Genomic DNA, 19,992 nt, shown 5'->3' on the forward strand with positions numbered 1-19,992 from the left:
CCCCCGTTGAAGATTTTTTTAAGTCGAAGGATCATAATTACCTATCGTCCATGTTTTTACCCAGCCTCAAATCTCGGCCATGCTCTAGGAGGAGCATTCGATTGAACACACAAGTTTGGAGTCAAGACCATCTACAATTGTCGGGAAGCATATCGGTAGAAGCAAGCTCGGTACTTCAGAATTTTTGCAGCCATTTTAAAGCTAATTAGTCATTTAAGTAAAACACATCATAGATAAGCCATAGCCATGCAAATTAACCCAAGCAACAAAATCAAATTTAGTTCCACAATCTTAAATAGAAATCCCAAATTTGCCAAAACATTGGCATTGTCTTAGAGAACCAACCGGAAAAGAAAGGAGAAATAATAATAAATGGAAGTATCTTCCATATTCGAAACCTCGGGGCTCAAATTTGTCACTCATTAAGCAGCTCGGTGATAGCATCAAGCAAAGCTTCAGCCTCGATTACATCTAGGAAACTGCGTCCCAGTTCTTCATTACCTCCCATGTGCTCTGGTAATGGTACCATGAATTCCCCGGGTTGTGCATATGCAGCATTCAGGTTAGCAAATATAAACATCTCGATTACAATTGCTAGGCCAATTGGCACTGACATTGGCACAACTGTCGGTACACTGGAAACAGTTATCGCCGACAGTGGTGGTAGTGGAGCACTCGAACGAGCTTCATATTGAGCTGCCCATCTGGATAGGGATCCCTTGACGATGATCTTCAGTTGCTTGCGACAGTGGGGGTCCTGCATAAACCTAGTTAAAACTGATTCTCTCTCTTCAGTATGCATGGTTTCATGGTGGTTGTTGGGAGCCTGGCCCATCATAAAAGGCGGATTTGGAGCAATACCAAATGTTGCACCAGGACTAACCATTCGGGACTGAAAGTACATGTGAAATTGCTGTGATATTAAAAAAATAAGATCAAATTATGGTATTTATGTATTGTCTGTGAAAATTTCAGCTTTTTTGACAGAATATTAAAGCACAAAGAGACGAACCTGTAACCTATTCACTGTAAGCGTCGTAGCGACACCAGGGACGTTAGTACAGTGAGCTAACTCTGAGGGAGCCGCATCTGAATCAAGAGAGCAGAAAACAATAACAGTGTCAGCAAAAAGTAATTCACAGTTATTACGCACTCACGTGTGAGATCAACCCGAATAGGTGCATTTTCCTTGTTTAGTTTTATGATTAATGGGTTAGTCTCACAGGTAATACGACCAAGTTTTTGTGCTTACTGGAAATCCCCGAATGCTGAGCAATATTTCGAAACCCACGACGTAGATCCAGTGCCCAACTGAATGATGAGGTCTGTCCCATAGACCAGCCAGAACCTCTCTCCATCTCGTCGATCTTCCTTTTTCCGTACCTTTGGGATCCACTACTGCTCCCGGGAATCATTAGATTTCTTTTCGGAAAAACGCTTGCATGAGGAAGTTGACGGGATCCGACGACAAATGGTCTTCTTGCTTCTCTGGGAGTACTGGAGTCCTCCGGAATATCCGGCATTAGGGGTGGGCGGGATTCAAGCAAGATCTCCCGTCTCTTCACTATAGGGAATTGCCACAAGTATTTAATGTCATTTTGAGATAGTGGCTTCATAAGATACATCATAGCTCCATTCGACAGAGCTTGCGTGACGAGTTCTTCATCGAAAGTATCACACATCACTGCATAGAGTAAAGGGTATAAGTTCAAAAGAGTGGCTGATCCAGATAATTTTCTCAGTACTTCCTTTTTAATATTTCAAATTTGTAATATGTATAATTTTTTGTTTTTAGCACGAAAATGCATTAAGAATTATGTTTCTGGTGTCTAGGACCCCAGAAGACACATCATGCATCCACCATTGTTCGAAAAGATAATGACAAGAATTAAACATAATCAAAAGAGATACTTACGAACTACTGGAAGCCTTGTTTCCTTTTCAACTTTTTCCAGAAACTCAAGACAGCGCATGTCTGGCAATCTGATGTCTGTCACTACCAAGGAGATGCCATGATTTTTGTTCAGTAAAATCTGTAGTGCAACTTCTCCAGTGGCAGCAGCCACAACTAAGAATGCAACGCAAAAAATAGTTAAGACGACAAGATCAGATTTAGGCAATAGAGGAAAGAAATTATACTCAGATGGTTCTGCCCGCCTGGAACTAAAGAAAGAAAACAAAGTAGCACATCATAGATCAGTATTTTTAGATGGCACAATCATTAATAAGTAGACATGTCAAACCGGCAGGGTAGGTTGGGTTTGGTTCGGGTGCAAGTCATACGGGTCACGGGTCAACTTAAGTATAAATCAAATATTTTGAGAGATATTGAAGAGAGAAGTGAAGGTCTCGAAAAGTATGAATGACATATAAAAATACAGAGCTAATACTTTTGAATGGTTATTTCACAATCAATATATGAATTCATACCCCATTTTAATATCCATAAAAATTTACTTGAACCATTTATTAACATTAAACCATTGTTTTTCGTTTATATGTTTGAAATACACTTTTAAAATAAACTTATCTTCGGGTCTAATTGGTTGGGTCATCTTTCGACTCCAAATTAAGGGGTCATTTCAAGCTATATTATTCCGACTAGGCAGAAAGTGTCATGGCGACCTTATCTGACAAAGAATTTTTCAAATTTGACGACAGACGAGTGTCTGATCAATTTTGTAGACACAAATGTGAAACATCTCACAAGTTTTAAAGAGAAGATGAAGAGATAATTACCCCAGGTTATTTTTTTAGACATTTTCATTTTGCTTTTTCAAATGTGAATTTTATAAATTAAGGAAATCTCTTTTATGTGTTGTCACAGAAAATGAAAAATCATTACTAGATTTAAAACTGACACCATTGAAACTAATTAAAAGCCAATTCTTAAAAAATCATTTTGGGGTTATTCTTGGCAGATCATTTTCCCTTTACCCTTTTGATAATTTCCCTCTTCTTTGACACCATACAAACTATTCAAGTGACATTAGTGAAGTGTAGTCAGAAATTGGTGTTTTGAACACGTGTCAAGTGTTGTGTCGGTACAAGACATGTGTCAGACACGCATACACCAAATAAGTAAAATGTGCGGTAACATAGGTTTCAAGTCATGGGTTAAGAACATACAGAGTACACAAAATCGAACAATTTATTCTTGTTAAAATAAGTTTCTTATGATAAACCCCAGCCTTTATTAACATAAATACTTGCAAGTGTATGAGCAATTTACGCTTAAATGGGGTCATCAAATAGTAGACTTATTTTCATATCAAAATTTGAGATGATAAGATTTTCTCCTTCAGCAATCACCATTAGGCCTAAAACAAACCTACGGCCTCCTCTTAGAAAAGAGCAAAGAGTGCTCGGAGGATCAGCCATTAGAGTGAAGGAGAGGATCAGCCATTCAGCCTCAGATGCGTCAGCAACGAAATACATATACAAGACCCGTCTGGCACTTCGCTACAAAATACATTCTCATACATGAAAATAATTCATAAGCAAATCAACTAAATAAAAGGGGAAAATTAATGTAGAGTTCCTCCAGATAAAATGATTAATATAAATTGGAAACAAGACTTCCTAGGACAAAATTAAAAAAAATCGGACAACGATTGTGAGGGTAATTTAATCTACCCCATTCTCTTTTAGGAACAACAATCCAATGCACTAGGATAAACGAAAGATACCATAAAAAAATGAATGACAAGAAAGATGCAGAGAAACCTTTCAACCATACATAAAAGCGATTAGGTACAAACCTTCATATTTCAACTTGATCAAGTTTGCGATCCTCGCTGAGAAATCAAAATCAACCACTAGGATACGAATATTTTGGGTAGAAGCCGTCATATCCATGACGCAAGAATATAAGAGGAAGAAGAAAAAGGAAGTATGCAGCAAGAATATAAGGGAGGAAGAAAAAGGAAGTATGCAACAAGAATATAAGGGAAGAAGAAAAAGGAAGTATTACAATCAAGACAGAAGAGAAGGCTTTGATTTTATATGGAGGAACTATCCCTATCACCCTATGAATGGCCTTTTATATAGAAGAAGAAACAAAAGTATAGTAGAAGTCTCGGAAAAGTCCCCAAATGATGATCCAAAGGGATTCGAATCGAGATTTCAGGATTAATTAGATGCCATCTAAAAAGAAAGTGATTATTATTTGTCAAGGAAAATACACCTTAAAACAAATTATATTCCATCTAAAAAGGAAATGTCATTATTATTTGTCAAGGGAAATACACCCTAAAACAAATTAGTACGTACTCCATCTCATCTCTACGTTACTCCGACACTTCACTTAGCTGTTGTATCGCGTGTCGGGGTCCAAATCCGACGCTCTGAACATAACTCGGAACATAACTCGGAACAGAACTGGGGAGTCGAAGTAACAAAGTCCCTTATTATACTATCCTTCCTTCATCTATATAAAAGTCATTCATAGGAATTGTTGCTCCATATAAAATCAAAACTTTCTCTTCTCCTCACCCTTACTACTAATCCGCTCATGGCGTGTAACGTAAGATGTCAACTTTTAAAAACTTATAAAAGATAATCTCTTTTAAAAGTTGGTCTATATATATGTAACACTCCTCTAATTTTCTACCTTATTTGCAAATAAGTGGATTTTTTTCCTTTTTGACTAGAGGATTCATTTATATTGTCACTATTACATTAAAAAGGTCATTGTTAATAAACTTTGACCGTTATTTTCCACGTATATATAAAGAGAATATAAAATAATACTCTGAATATGTAATGACACAAGTACAATGTGAACTTTGTCATGTTTCAAAAAGGAAAAAACCCATGAAATTTGTAAATAAGGTAGAAAATTGGAGGACGTTACACCACATAAGAGATCATCTTTTGAAAGTTCGCATCTTACGTTACATTACACACCATGAGTAGATTGGTAGAACATGAGAAACATGATACTCCGTATAAAATACATAAAATCATCTGATCTACCCCTAAACTCCAAGATTAGTACCAAAAGTACCTCAAATATCCAAATTCAAATTTTTTAATGGCTACTTATTATCACAAAAAAAAAAATAGTGTACATTGATGAGTAAATAACTATTATATTAATGACTATATGTATTTTGATGATTGATCAACTAAAACCACCTAAATATAATATTTAAATTGTAAAATTTTAGCATTTATGGTAGGGTTTTTTGCCAAAAACTACCTTATATTTAGGTGTATTTGTAAAAATACTACCTTATATTATTATTTTTGTTTTCAACTACCTTTGTTTTCTTTATTTTTGGTCAATAACTACCTACACTAAGAATCTAGACATATTTGGTCTATTTTTCGGCTTTAACATATCTCACATGACTCTTTTATGTTTTAATCTTACTAAGGCCCGATTTTGGGAAGTCATAAAGTACTTACGCTAAACTTTAGTAGATGTTTGTAGTTATTATTGAAATGTGAAATTTATTAATTTTGCTTATCTGAAGTTAAATTTTGGTTTGGACACAGTTGATCATTGTTGTTTGATGTTAAGAAAGTCATGTGAGATAGGTTAATGTCACTAAATCGACCAAATCTCGCCATATTTTCAGCGTAGGTAGTTTTTGACCAAAAAATGAGAAAACAAAGGTAGTCTAAAACAAGAAAAATAATATAAGATAGTTTTTTTACAAATACCCATAAATATAAGGTAGTTTTTTACAAAAAACCCTTTATGGTATTTGTAGACCGAGGTTAGGGGTATCTTGTGTCATATTGAAAAACCGATGGTATATTTTAGAATCTTAAAAAACATAGGGGTACATCGTAGAAAAACCCAACCACTAAATATGCATTAAATATGCGCATGAGACACTAGATTTCGTGAATCATTTTACTTTATTCCATCACAATCAAAAGTAAAATTATACTGAATTTGTAGGTCTAGTGGAAGTGGAATGGAAACAATCACAGAAGAACCAATATAGCACAAAATCAAAAAACCCTTCTCAATTTGGCAGAATGATATATATGTTTGATCTAATAACTACAGCTAAGAGATCTTTTATCTTTTTCCATGTCAGAAGGATAATTTGTTTTATGGTGTATTTTCCTTAACAAATAATAATGACACTTCCTTTTTAGATAGCATTTAATTAATCAATAAATCTCTAATCGAATTCGTTTGAATCATCATCTGGAAACTATTCCGAGGCTTCTACTATAATTTTCCTTCTTCATCTATATAAAAGCCATTCATAGGGATAGTTGCTACATATAAAATCAAAGTCTTTTCTTCCGTCTTGATTGTAATACCTCCTTTCTTCATCCCTTATATTCTTTGTGGCATGGATATGACATCTACCCAAAATATTTCCTTTCTTCATCCCTTATATTCTTTGCGGCATGGATATGACATCTACCCAAAATATTCGTATCCTAATAGTTGATTTTGATTTTTTAGCGAGGGTGGCAAACTTGCTGAAGTCGAAGTATGAAGGTTTTACTAATTGCTTTTGTGTATGTTTAAAATGTTTCTCCGCATTTGTCGTGTCATTCCTTCTTTTAGGGTATCTTTCGATTATCCAACGCATGCAGCAACTCGCATCGCATTGGATTGGATTGTTGTTCATAAAGGAGGATGAGGGTAGATTAAATTACCTTGACAAACGTTGTCCGATTTTTGTTAATTTTCTCCTAGGAAGTCTTGTTTCTAATTTTTGTTAATCATTAATCGCTGTTGTTATCATTTAAGTTTATTAAGTTTATTGGTCAAAAGATAAACTTGTCCGATACATCAAACATGACAAATTAGTACGTACTAATAATCATGGGGGGCACTAATTTGGGAATTTAGGGGTATATCATATGTAAATTGAGGGTATATGTTAAAATTTGAGAAAATGCAGGCATACACCGTATAAAATATCTAAATATAATTTAATACGGAGCATCTTGTTTCTCATGTTCTACCAATTAGAGATGACCAAACCGTTTTCAAAATCTCATTTTTGAGCGATATCTGGTGCAATTTATTTAAATACATTGATTTTTGGTGATTTTATGATTTCGTAAAAACATAAAAAAAATCATATTGAATAGGATAAGAGTAAATAACATAAAAATATATATCGATATTTCGTCGTTTTATGATTTATTTTAATATTTTATACTCCCTCCGTTTTTGAATATATGGCGTTTTGTGTTTTTTTAGGTAACCCTTTGACTTTAATTTTTACAAAAATATCGTGGTTTAAAAACTAAAAAAATTATACCATTTAAGAGATACTTAAGAGAGAGAAGAGGGTGTCTTGAAAAGTGAGATAGGATATATAAAACATACGGAGTTTTAAAAAGGAACCATATAATTCATGGTCACGAGTTCGGAACGCGACGATTCTTTTTTTCAAATACAAATTGATCGTCTTTAGGAGATCTTCAATTTGAAAAAAAAAAAAAAAATGTATTCCCACTTGTTGAACTTGTTGCAAAATTATTGTCAGTCAAAACGTTTTTAACAAAAAAAAAAACTTTAACTGACTATATCTTATGGCTACAAGCTCATAAAATAACGAATTGTTTTTAAATTGATCGTTTATACGAAGAAAAATAGGCCGTTCTCGAAGTTTGTGGTCAAGAATTATAGACCAACCAAAGATTTTTAGCTCAAAAGGAGAGGTACACTAGAATATCCCCAAAAAAATGAACATTAGAAGACCATATAGTATACGATTAGACGATACCTTACTATCATATTTTCTTTTTCTCCACTTCTCATTTTTTTCCCACCTCAAATTGATGATTCCAGCTTCCATGCCATGATTCATCTCAGCCGATCTACAAGAAGTCAAGTAACTTTTTGAGCAAAGGCTTTGTTGGTTTTATTGAGCATGATATGATTACACCATAAGTATCATGCTTAAAATCCATACTTCAGGTGTCAAAAAAGAAAAATGCAATTATATTAGATAGGATTCGAGTAAAGTGACCAAGACGGGATTCATGGATATGATAATCCCCTTCAAAATACTTCATACTTATCAAAATAATAAGTGAAAAAACAAATAGCGCACCTGGATGGTGGATACCATAAACGATTTGAACTAAATTTGAACATCAGCCAGTGACCAAATTCTATTCCCACTAGGAGTAGATGTCTCATTCGTTTACCATTCTGTTAGGGGAAATATTTTTAGTTTCATGAAATAAATCCCTAGTTTGTTTATGACTTTTATAACCATATACAAAGTTATCCCCACAAATGACTCGGGATCCACCATTGTTAGTCCAAGTCCATACACCCAACAAAGAGTTGATGACGGAAAGGAAATGAGAGAGAAGTTAAGGAAGGGGAGAGAGGTGAAGATAACTTTGTATTTTTCAGTCAACTAAGTATACCCTGCCCATTACATTTTCTTTTGAACGCGGTATTTCCATTATTCAAACAAAGCACAAAGAAGGTCTTTATAAAATTGGTATACTTCAATTTCTATGGTTCTCAAAGGAAATCAGAAAGGCGTCTTACATGGGGACCGACAAGATAGTGTCATCTTAAGAAGTAAACTTGAGCCTTGCCGGATCATTAAACTAGTTTCATTAATAATTTCCCGTTTGGCAACATCTTGTTAACAATACAATCCATTCTTGAATGGTCCTTTTTTTGCGAGGTACTGAAGGCCACTTGATGGGTAGACTCTTCCCAAGTCTGCTTTTTTCATTCACAAGGATCAATAATCAAGCCCACACTGATCACATTTTTTAAGAAAAGAGATCTCTTACCCCTGACGCCAATCAACTTTGAAAAAGGTCGTTCTTTGAAAATGATACTCCCGAGTGAGATGGGTTTAACCAACAAATTTAATGCAAATTATTTTTTTCCAAACGAAACTAGTTTGATTAACCGGCGAGGTAGGATGTTTACTTTTTGTTTGACACTATCGTTTCAATCCTCATGGAAACTAAAGTGTGAAAACCAAACAGGGAAATACCATTGAAGCATGATATCAAATATCGGTCCTTACGCAAAGGATTCTCTTTTACTACACCAATGTATAACAGATTGCCAAAAAAGCCAATATTTGAATAATACGCTCAATATAGATAATACCGTTGATACAAGGCTTACAACCGATAGTAGACCGATGCGGCTACTATGACAGATATAAATGCGGTAAACGACAACATTAGATGTGCCGCTTCTTGGTAGGCAATCATGATTTGTGACCGATACCATGATTTAATACCTTGAAGAAACCTACTAACTATAAGGGGTCGCTTAGGATGAGTGTAATTATCAGAGGAGTAATTTAACTCAAATTAACTAGAAAATGGAGGAGTGTAATGGTGGTGAAGTGATGCAGTCATTATCAGTCCTATGTAGATTGAGTGTAAGACCCTGAACAAACCTATTAACTATAAGGGGTCGCATAGATTGAATCTAATTATCAGGGGAGTAATAGAACTCAAATGAACTGGAAGTTCATAAACAACTGAAACAGTGACATGTTAGCTATTAACCCTTGGCTGACTGGCTGTTGCAGGCTTGCAACTGAGACAGTGAGACGTAATTCTATTGTTCATGTCACAAGCATAACAATTTTTTATTAAAAAAAAAAACAAGTTTGTTACCATTTTTACAACATTGTTAGCTTTATTGATTTATTGACTATTTATGGGGTCTCCTTATATTCTTTTCCTCATTTTTTTTCTTATCATAACCCTAGTCATTGACAGTTTCAAATAATGAATTACGTTAGAGCCTTCATTCCATATAGATTTTGAAGAGGAATTATTTCTGTCAAAGTGCTTGAGAAGAAGAGCTAGAAAAATTGTTGTGGAAAAACTGCATGTCTGAAACAAGTATACTATAATTATATAGCAGCTACACCGCTTTAACAAGGATCTAAAAGCTTTATACTACATATACAAACTTAAGGAACAGAGGCAAATACGAAACAAAGGTGTACTTACCATGTTGTGAGTTTCCAGCAGAAAGTATCCGGCAAAACAAGCTGTAGTAGTGGGTCGGCATCCAAAGATGAAAATAATCGCAAGCATACAATCCATGCATCATCCGTACACTGCATAATTCGTTGGAAGATGATTTGAGCTACTCGTCACTTAATTCTCTGTGCACATAGCAAACTACCAGATCAGAAATACATTTCCACTTGACAATCGACATGCAACACGATGTAGCTAATAATTTTTTACGAAAGGTATTTCTACAAAGTAATAAAGCAAGGAAACCTGATTAACCATACAATATCAGGTGTGTATAACTAATCCATATAAGGCATGTATAAATTGTGTGATCCAAACATCTATCGTTCCACTATATTTCCAAAGTTGCTCAACCCCTAGCGAAACGCATGGACAGATTCCGAGGGCCTGAGCCCACCCTAAGAAATTGAATAAATAATTTTTTTGCATAGCTATTCCACTCGGGCGGCTGATTTAACATTTATTCTCCTGTAAGGCCGGCTTATACAACAGTTGTGTAAAACGGAATCTATAAGTTACTCATATATCATAATGACCCTTTAAATTGAAACTTTGGTTAGTTAGTTAGTTAGTTAGTTAGTTAGTTAAAAGATCTGTTTTACAAATTTCTAGTTAAAAGATCTAACATCATCAACCCATACAATTACTGTAATTACTCCAAGCTAGAAAATTTTCAGCAACATCAACAATCATTACAAAACCACACAATCAATGACCCGAATTCGATTTCTCCAAGTTTCGTCCTCTATATATCTAAATTTGAGATGAAAAGATTGTCTCCTTCAGCAATCACCATTTAGGCCTAAACCCAACTACCGCCTTCTTTTAGAAAAGAGGACTCAGAGGATCAGCCATTAGAGTGAAGGAGGAGGCCATTCAGCCACAGATGCGTCAAACACAAAATACATATATAAGACCCGTGTGGCACTTGGCTAGTTGGCTACCAGTACCAAGAGTCCACTAGAAAAAAAACACCTTCTCAGACACATGAAAGTAAGCAAATCAGCTAATTAAAAGGGGAAAATTAATGTAGAGTTCCTCTGGATAAAATGATTTAACATAAATTGGAAATAAGACTTCCTAGGAGAAAATTAACAAAAATCAGACAACGATTGTCAGAGTAATCTACCCTCATTCTCCTTTATGAACAACAATCCAATGCAAGTTGTAGCATGCGTTGGATAATCGAAAGATACCATAAAAGAAGGAATGACACCACGGAGAGAAACATTCAAACATACATAAAAGTGATTAGGTACAAACCTTCATACTTTGAATTGAGCAAGTTTGCCACTAAGAAGTCAAAATCAACTACTAAGATACGAACATTCTGGGTAGGCGCCACCATATCCACGCGACAGAGAATATAAGGAGAGAAAAAAGAAGGTATTACAATCAAGGCAGAAGAGAAGGCTTTGATTTTATATGGAGAAACTATCCCTATGAATGACTTTTATATAGATAAAGGAAAAGTATACTAGAAGCCTCAGAAAAGTTCCAAAATGATATCCCAACGGAATCGATCAAAGATTTCAGAATTAATTAAAGCCATCTAAAAAGGAAATGTCATTATTATTTGCCAAGGGAAATACACCCTAAAACAAATTAGTGCGTAATCCATACCATTTCTATGTTACTTCAGACACTTCACTTAGCACTTGTGTCGCGTGTCGGATACGTATCAAATCCGACATTTCACTATAGGCAACAAAATAGAAAAAGTTGCACAAAATAGCCATGTACGACACTCCGAGAGTCTATATAAAAGTCATTCATAGGATAGTTCATCCATATAAAATCCAAACCTTGTATTCTCCCTTGATTGTATTACTTTCTTTCTTCTTCCCTTATATTCTTTGTGAGATGGATATGGTGACGCCTACCCAAAATGTTTGCATCCTAATAGTTGATTTTGACTTCTAAGCGAGTGTGGCAAACTTACTCAAGTCCAAATATGAAGGTTTGTACCTAATTACCATTGTTAGCATTTTAGTTTATTGGTCAAAAGATGTCAACTTAATTGAGTGTATATTTTAGAATCCAGGAAAAACAAAGGCGTACACCGTAGAAAATATCTTAATATATTTAATACGGAGTATCATGTTTCTCATGTTCTACCAATTAGAGGTGACCAAACCGTAACGGGTATCCGGTTTACAAAATCTCATTTTTGAGCATCCTAACCTCTTCCGTATACTCTTCCGTATATCCGGAAATTGTATATGCGGTATTTGGTACAATTTATGTAATTTTATGTCTTATTTTATTGTATTTTTGTGATTTTATGATTTTGTAATAACTTTATAAATCATATTAAATAGTATAAGAGTAAATAGCATAAAAATGTATATCGATATTTTGTGGTTTTATGATTTTATTTTAATATTTTATACTCCCGTTTCTGTATATACCGTATCGGAAATCGTATATCCGATTTCAAAATTTGCCGATACGTATCCGATATGGTTTACCATATCACATATACAAAAATTCGTATCGGATATACGAATATTCGTATAATTTAAACCGTATACGTATAACATAAACGTATCGTATATTTTTGCTCACCCTTACTACCAATCCACTCATAGCGTGTAACGTAAGATGTCAACTTTTAAAAGATGATAACTTTTAAAATATGGTCTCTTATATTCTGTAACGCTCCTCTAATTTTCTACCTTATTTGCAAATTTCATGGGGTTTTTTTCCTTTTTGACTAGAGGATCCATTACATTGTCTCTATTTCATTACGAAAGTCACTCTTAACCGTTATTTTTCCACGTTTATATAAAGAGACAATGTAAAATAAAACTATGTATATATAATGGTACACGTACAACGTGAACTTTGTCATGTTTTAAAAAGGAAAAAAACCCATGAAATTTATAAATAAGGTAGAAAATTAGAGGAATGTTACACACTTACACCACATAAGAGACCATCTTTTGAAGGTTCACATCTTACGTTACATTACACGCCATGAGTGGATTGGTAGAACATGAGAAACATGATACTCCGTATAAAATATATTTAGGGACATTCTACTTTGTGCACTTGTGTTTTCTCGAATTCTAACATACATCCTCGAGAAAAATCATTTGATATAACCCTAAACTCCAAGATTAGTTCCTAAAATACCCCCCATATTCCAGTTTTTTAATGGTTACATATTGTCACAAAAAAAATTGTACATTGTACATTGATAAGTAAATAAGAATTATATTGATGGCTCTATGTATTTTGATGAGCGATCAACTAAAACCACCCAAATTTAATATTTAAATTGTAAAATTTGAGCATTTATGGTATTTGTAGAACAATTAATTGAGGTTAGGGGTATCTTGTGTCATTTTGAAAAATCGATAGTTTATTGTAAAATCTGAAAAAACATAGGGGTACAACAAAGAAAAAACCCATATATTAGAATAATGAGCCTACACACATATACAAGCTACGTTTCGTTTCATTTTATATATTGTTCTCGAATGTTCCATATGAATTAAGAAAAATCATTGACAATATAACAATATTAGCTGGGTATAATAATTTTCTCTTGAAAACTGAAAAACGAACAATATTCTTTGTATCAAGTCTTAAACTCTTAATTTTACCAATGAGATTAACACTCTCATTGGTTTGTGAATAATGCATGAGAGTTTGAATTTTTAGAAAGAATTACATGAAAAATGTAAAACAAAAATAAAAATTAAAAACATTTTATTTTTCTAAAATGAATTATAAAACGAAATAGAGGGAGATTGAGAACGCAAAACAAGCCACAATCTAAGAACCACGGACATTTTGTGAATCATTTACTTTATTCAATCACAATCAAAAGTAAAATTACATTGAACTTGTAGCTCTAGTGAAATGGAAACAATCACAGAATAACCAATATAGCATAAAATCAAAAAACCTGCTCAATTTGGCAGATTGATATATATGTTTGATCTAACAACTATAGCTAAAAGATGATCTTCCATGCAAGGATGACATAACGAAGCGTTATTAGATTTTAATAATTAGATTACCAAAGTTATACGGTAAGTTAAACGGTAAATGTGGCTGGATTATGATTTTTAGTATTGATATATAGGCACTTTTAGTCATAATAATAGGCGTGGTCTCGTGGATGATTAATGACTATGCCGTAATTTAGTTGTAGTCCTGTTATATCGGATTTCATGGTTAATATGATGAGAGTGTAGGCCATAAGGGGCACGAGATGATTCAGTTCGAGTTGAGTTGGTGACGGTTTTCTAGAGAAACCAAAGGAAGGTCAACCAAAGTAAACACTCAACATGGACCGTGGACCGAAACCGAGAACTAAGATCCAGCGCTAAAATCATACTCCTAAGTCTGCCAAGGGTCAATGGTCAACTAAAGTAAAGGTAAAGAAAGACACAAGGGGAAGAAAGGAGAGAAAATGAAGTCACAAAACATAACCAAACCGCTAGATGGCGGGTCCAGATCCAGGGGTCGCAAGTCGTGGAGCAGGCCGTCTATTGCGTTTATTTCTGTCTTTTGCTCTAAACCTAATTTTAGGTTCAAGATATCATTGGTAATACATTGGTGAAAGCATATTATTCTAGGATTTCATGCTAATACTTAGTATGGAGAGCTAATTCATTTTTCTAGATCTATCCATTAAAGTTGTCATTTTTATCATTATGAAGTTTCCAATCTCCTTCATTTTATCTCATTTGTTGTTAATCATCTTGCTTTATTGCTTGATTAATGTAATTGTTGCTTGATTGATCAACTTGTTGGTTGAATTTGATTGTTTGACAATTTCAACACACAGCTTGTGAATGAGTTTTAGAGTAGATTAATCTTAACTCGGATTAACAGATGCTTTGGTGCTAATCACGTGTATTAGTGTCATTCACCTCAATCAAACCCTCTCTTCATATCTTCTTATTGGATTCAACATATGCTTGAATCTCCACTTTTGCATACTTAAACATCAAGTCAAATTCTACTTCAATATCTAACTAAGGGCCTTGTATAATTTACTTTCTTAGAAGTTAAAACACAAAATCTTCAGATTAAAAATACAAGTTATGTAAGTAATGGAAGATTTAAAAAAAAAAAAAAAAAAAAAAAAAAAAAAAAAAAAAAAAAAAGAATATTCTACATGGTACCCCTCCTTTTCCACTAAAAAAAAATTGACGGCCTATATTTCATGGTCACGAGTTCCAAACACGACGATTCTTTTTTTCAAATTCAAAGTGATCATCTTTACAAGATCTTTGATTTGAAAAAAAAAAAAAAAAAAAATATATATATATATATAGGGACATTCTACGATGTACCCCTGAGTTTTTCGGTTTTCTATGTTGTGCCCCTCATTTTTTATATTCTACCTTGTACCCCTAAACTTCATACTTATTTCTCCATTATGACCAAGTTTAACTCACCATTAACTTTATCACTATCAAACAACCGTATTTTGACTTTTATTCTGACTTATTAGTGTTGTGTCACCATCCTATATGAGAAATATCATAAATCACTTTTAATAAGCACAAACTACTATTAAAAACATCTGTCATGATTCATGACATGATAATGGGGATTTGATGAACGTTTTGTTAGATTCTTATACTATTTGGTGGGTTAATAGGTAATGCAGCCAACTAATAAGTAAATGAGTAAGTTATCGAGTAATTGGAAGGGTAAATAAACGATTTAATAGGTCAATTAAGAAACCAAGTTTGCAAAGATAATAAATAAGGTCATGGTATAGACTAATTTATAGAGTTGAGGGGTACACCATAGAATTTTAAAAATGTAGGGGTACAGCATAGAAAATCGAAAAACTCGAGGGTATAGACTAATATATATTACTACTTTCTGAACTTGTTGGAAGAGTTATTGTCGCTCAAAACGTTTTTAAACAAACAAACTTTGACTGACTACATCTCATGGCTACGAGATCATAAATTTTAACGAATTTTTTTAAATTGATCGTCTGTCAGGATCTTAGTTTGAAAAAAAATAGGTCATTCTCCGAGTTCGTGGCCAATAATTATAGACAATCAAAGATTTTTAGCTTAAAAAGAGGGGTACACCGTACACTATAGAATATGCAAAAAATTGGGGTACCATGTAGAATATCCCAAAAAAAAAATGAACACTAGAAAACCATATAATGTACGATTAGACGATATCTTACTATCGTATTTTCTTTTTCTCCACTTTTCATTTTTTCCCACCTCAAATTGATGGTTCCAACTTCCATGCCGGGATTCATGTCAGCCGATCTACAAGAAGTCAAGAACTTTTTGAGCAAAGGCTTTGTTGGTTTTATTGAACATGATATGATTACACCTCAAGAATCATGCTTAAAGTCCGTACTTCAGGTGTCAAAAAAAATGCACTTATATTAGATGGGATTCGAGAAACGTGACCAAGATGGGTCATGGATGTGAATTATGATAATCCCCTTCAAAATACTTCATACTTATCAAAATAATAAGTGAAAAAACAAATAGCACAACTGGATGGTGGATACCATAAACAATTTGAACTAAATTTAAACATCAGCCATTGACAAAAAAAAAAAAAGCTACTAACTTTTTTATAGACAAACTGCATGTCTGAAACAAGTATACTTTAATTGTATAGCAGCTACACCGCTTTAACAAGGATCTAAAACCTTTCAACTATATACACAATCCTACAAGAACAGAAGTAAATACAAAACGAAGATGTACTTACCATGTGAGTTTCCGGCAGAAAGTATCCCGCAAAACAAGCTGTAGTAGTTGGCATCCAAAGATGGAACTAATCGCAGGCGTATAATCCATGTATCATCCATTCATACTTGCACTCCATATATCATTGAAAGATGACTGTGAGCTACTAATCACTGAACTTTCTCTGCAAATAGCAAACTACCAAATCAGAAATACATTTCCACTGGACAATTGACATGCAACACTATGTAGCTAATGATTTTATACGAAAGGTATTTCTACGGGCTAATGACGCAAGGAAACATGATTCACAATACAATATCAGGTGTGTGTAACTAATCTATAAGGCATGAACTAAATTGTGTGATCCAAACAACTACTGTTCCACGCTTCCACTATATTTCCAAATTCGCTCGACCCCTAGCGAAACGCATGGGAAGATTCCGGGGGCCTGAACCCACCCCAAGGAATTGAATAAATTTTTTTTTTTTGCATAGTATTCCACACGGGCCGCTGAACTTAGTTTAAAAAAAGCGCGCCTTGGATGAGGCACTAGCCAAGACGCCTCGGTGCGTTTTAGGTGCGCCTTTTAGACAAGACTCAACCCCTAGTGAAACGCATGGGCAGATTCCGAAGACCTGGGGCACGTGCCCACCCCACCCCAATAAATGAAATAAATAATGTTTTTGCATAGCTATTCCACGAGTGCCGCTGATTAACATTTATTCTCCTGTAAGGCCGGCTTATACAACAGTTGTGTAAAACAGAATCTATAAGTTTCTCGTACATCATAATGACCCTTTAAATTGGAAGTTCGGTTAGTTGGTTAAAAATCCGTTTTACAAATTTCTTGTTTACGGTCGACTGCCTTACTTTAGAGCTTGTATCTGATTAAGTAAATTACACATTCTTACACAAGTAATCTTAAAAATCTAACATCATCAACCCATAAAATCACTGTAATTACTCCAAGCTAGAAAATTTTCAGCAACATAAACAATCATTTACAAAACCATACAATCAATGACCCGAATTCCGTTTCTCCAAGTTTCATCCTCGAAAATTGAGCCCAATTCAATTAACCCACCAACAATTTCCAATATATCTACATATAAAAACCAGAAATATATAAAAATCAACCCATAAAATTACTGTAACTGCTCCAATCTAGAAAATTTCAGCAACATAAACAATCATTTACAAAAAATCACACAATCAATGACCCGAATTCGATTTCTCCGAATTTCGACATCAACAATCAAGCCCAATTCAATTAACCCACAAAATAATCGATATATCTACATCTAAAAACCACCAAATTATAAAAATTATGAACAATCATGAACAAAGCACAAATCGAAATAAAAAACACAAAAATAAAGAAAGAAGTAATGGACCTTTGAGAACAAATTGAACAAATTGGAATACCCAATTGGGAAATCGATTGAAACTATCATCTTGATGTTGTGTAGATGATCAAATCCCTCAATTTTTTGAATAGGGTTTTGGAATTTCCGGGAACACTACCAAACCCCATTTCAATCGAGTTATTCACCTCCTTTTGTGTTGATTTTATAGTGGATTTATAAGCACTGAAATATGTTCTGTTTGGTGTAAATTGGGGTGTCCACCGTCGGACAATAGTGTATAATTCTTCGCCGCCGGTATAAACACGGAAATATTTGGATATAATAATTAAATGGATCTAAATTTGTTTGGTCTTGTTTAAAATGGTCTTTCGTCGGACAATAGTGTATAATTCACTGTTCTTCGTCGCCGGTATAAACACGGAAATATTTAGACATAATAATTAAATGGATCTAAATTCGTCTGGTCTTGTTTAAAATGGTCTTTCGTCGGACAATAGTGTATAATTCTTCGTCGCCGGTATAAACACGGAAATATTTGGACATAATAATTAAATGGATCTAAATTTGTTTGGTCTTGTTTAAAACGGTCTTAATTAACAAATTTCATAATCTTTTTAAAATTCTGTCTATTTCGGGTATGCGATTCATTTTAAGTTAAGACGATTTTAGACAAAATTTGGTGTTGCTAGGGTACTACTCCGTACTCGATAATCTATATATAGAAATTGGGCAATTCATGTTATTACACCGCGTTCATTCACACACTATTTCGATCGAGTTACGGTAATTTTAGTTTAGTTTGGTTTGGTTTACATTAGTTTTATCATCTCGCTTAAACTATATTTAATTTTGTTTCGTTCAGAAAGTTTCTATCAAAGTGAACGAGACCCAATTAGACGAAGATGATCGTTAGTTTTAGGTTTAAATGATTTTCTTTTAATTGTTTTTATGATTGCGAGTTACTCCTTATGTCCAGATCACTTGTTAAAAAGTAAATTAATACTCTCCTGTTCTCTTTGCTCGATAAATACACATAAAATTATTCTCGCAAAATTTTATTACGTGTCGAGTTGTTAACCAAAGATTGAGATACAATTTTTTTTAGAAAAAACTAGATTTTTAAAACAACCCCAAATATGGCTTGCAATTTTGACTAACATTTTTCAAACAAAATTTAATCCTTAAATATAGGGTTGTTCACTCAGTGGTCCGGACCAAAGACCAAACCGGATCGGACCATTTGGTCCGGACCAGACCGGACCGAATTTTGTTTGGTCCGGTCCACGGTCCACCTATTTACTTTACTTTGGTCTTTGGTCCGGTCCTGGACCAACCCGAATGGACCGCGGACCGGACCATGGACCGAAGTTATGTAATAAAAGAATTTTTAAATTTGTAATATTATTGATTTTATTTTCTACTTTGTTTACACGTATTATAAGATGTGTAATTATGTAGTTAAATCTCGTAAGAAAATAATGTTGTTTATTTTGACCATTACGAACTTCTCGAGTTTTAGTTTTATATGGTAAAACATGTCAATGACAATAATATTTGGTCCATTTGGTCCTGTCTGGTCCGGTCCACGTGTTTTTGTGGTCCAGACCTGACCGGACCAATATTAATATGGTCCGGTCCTCGGTCTACCTCTTAACCCTTATTTGGTCTTCGGTCCAGAGAGTTTGGTCTGGTCCGGTCCGGTCCCGGACCAATGAACACCCCTACTTAAATAGATAACTAGTTAAGATCCCGCGCAATGCATGCACGGTATATATAAGAGTTGTTATTTTTAGCATGTTTTAGTTATAGGTTAAATCGACACGTTATTAATTTTCATATTTCACGCCTAAGTTTTTCGATTGGAGGAAAAAAATGTAAATTTTCTTAAAAAAATCATCATATAAGCTAATAATATGAGCTTATAGTTTTATTTCTACAGGTAATTA

At 34.0% G+C, this 19,992-nt stretch overlaps 1 protein-coding gene across 12 annotated transcripts; it reads right to left on the reverse strand.

The window, feature by feature from the left end:
- Positions 1 to 212: 212 nt before the first annotated feature.
- Positions 213 to 18,338, reverse strand: LOC141604734 (two-component response regulator ORR21-like). 12 transcript variants are annotated; one of them, XM_074423209.1, is made up of 10 exons: positions 18,074 to 18,335; positions 16,699 to 16,860; positions 16,154 to 16,241; positions 9,943 to 10,100; positions 8,046 to 8,146; positions 7,716 to 7,809; positions 1,916 to 2,068; positions 1,253 to 1,684; positions 1,013 to 1,089; positions 213 to 913 (listed from the first exon to the last, which is right to left on the reverse strand). In XM_074423209.1, exons 7-10 carry the CDS (start codon positions 1,971 to 1,973, stop codon positions 416 to 418), a joined length of 1,065 nt encoding a protein of 354 aa, XP_074279310.1. In that variant the 5' UTR covers positions 1,974 to 2,068; positions 7,716 to 7,809; positions 8,046 to 8,146; positions 9,943 to 10,100; positions 16,154 to 16,241; positions 16,699 to 16,860; positions 18,074 to 18,335; the 3' UTR covers positions 213 to 415. The 12 variants fall into 12 exon arrangements, with proteins under 12 accessions (XP_074279310.1, XP_074279305.1, XP_074279307.1 ...); XM_074423204.1 differs by lacking the exon at positions 8,046 to 8,146 and having other exon boundaries at positions 1,916 to 3,462; positions 18,074 to 18,336; XM_074423206.1 differs by lacking the exon at positions 8,046 to 8,146 and having other exon boundaries at positions 3,332 to 7,809; positions 18,074 to 18,336.
- Between the last annotated feature and the right edge of the window lie 1,654 nt (positions 18,339 to 19,992).

This window comes from Silene latifolia, chromosome 10, assembly GCF_048544455.1.
Source record: "Silene latifolia isolate original U9 population chromosome 10, ASM4854445v1, whole genome shotgun sequence".
NCBI lineage: Eukaryota > Viridiplantae > Streptophyta > Magnoliopsida > Caryophyllales > Caryophyllaceae > Silene > Silene latifolia.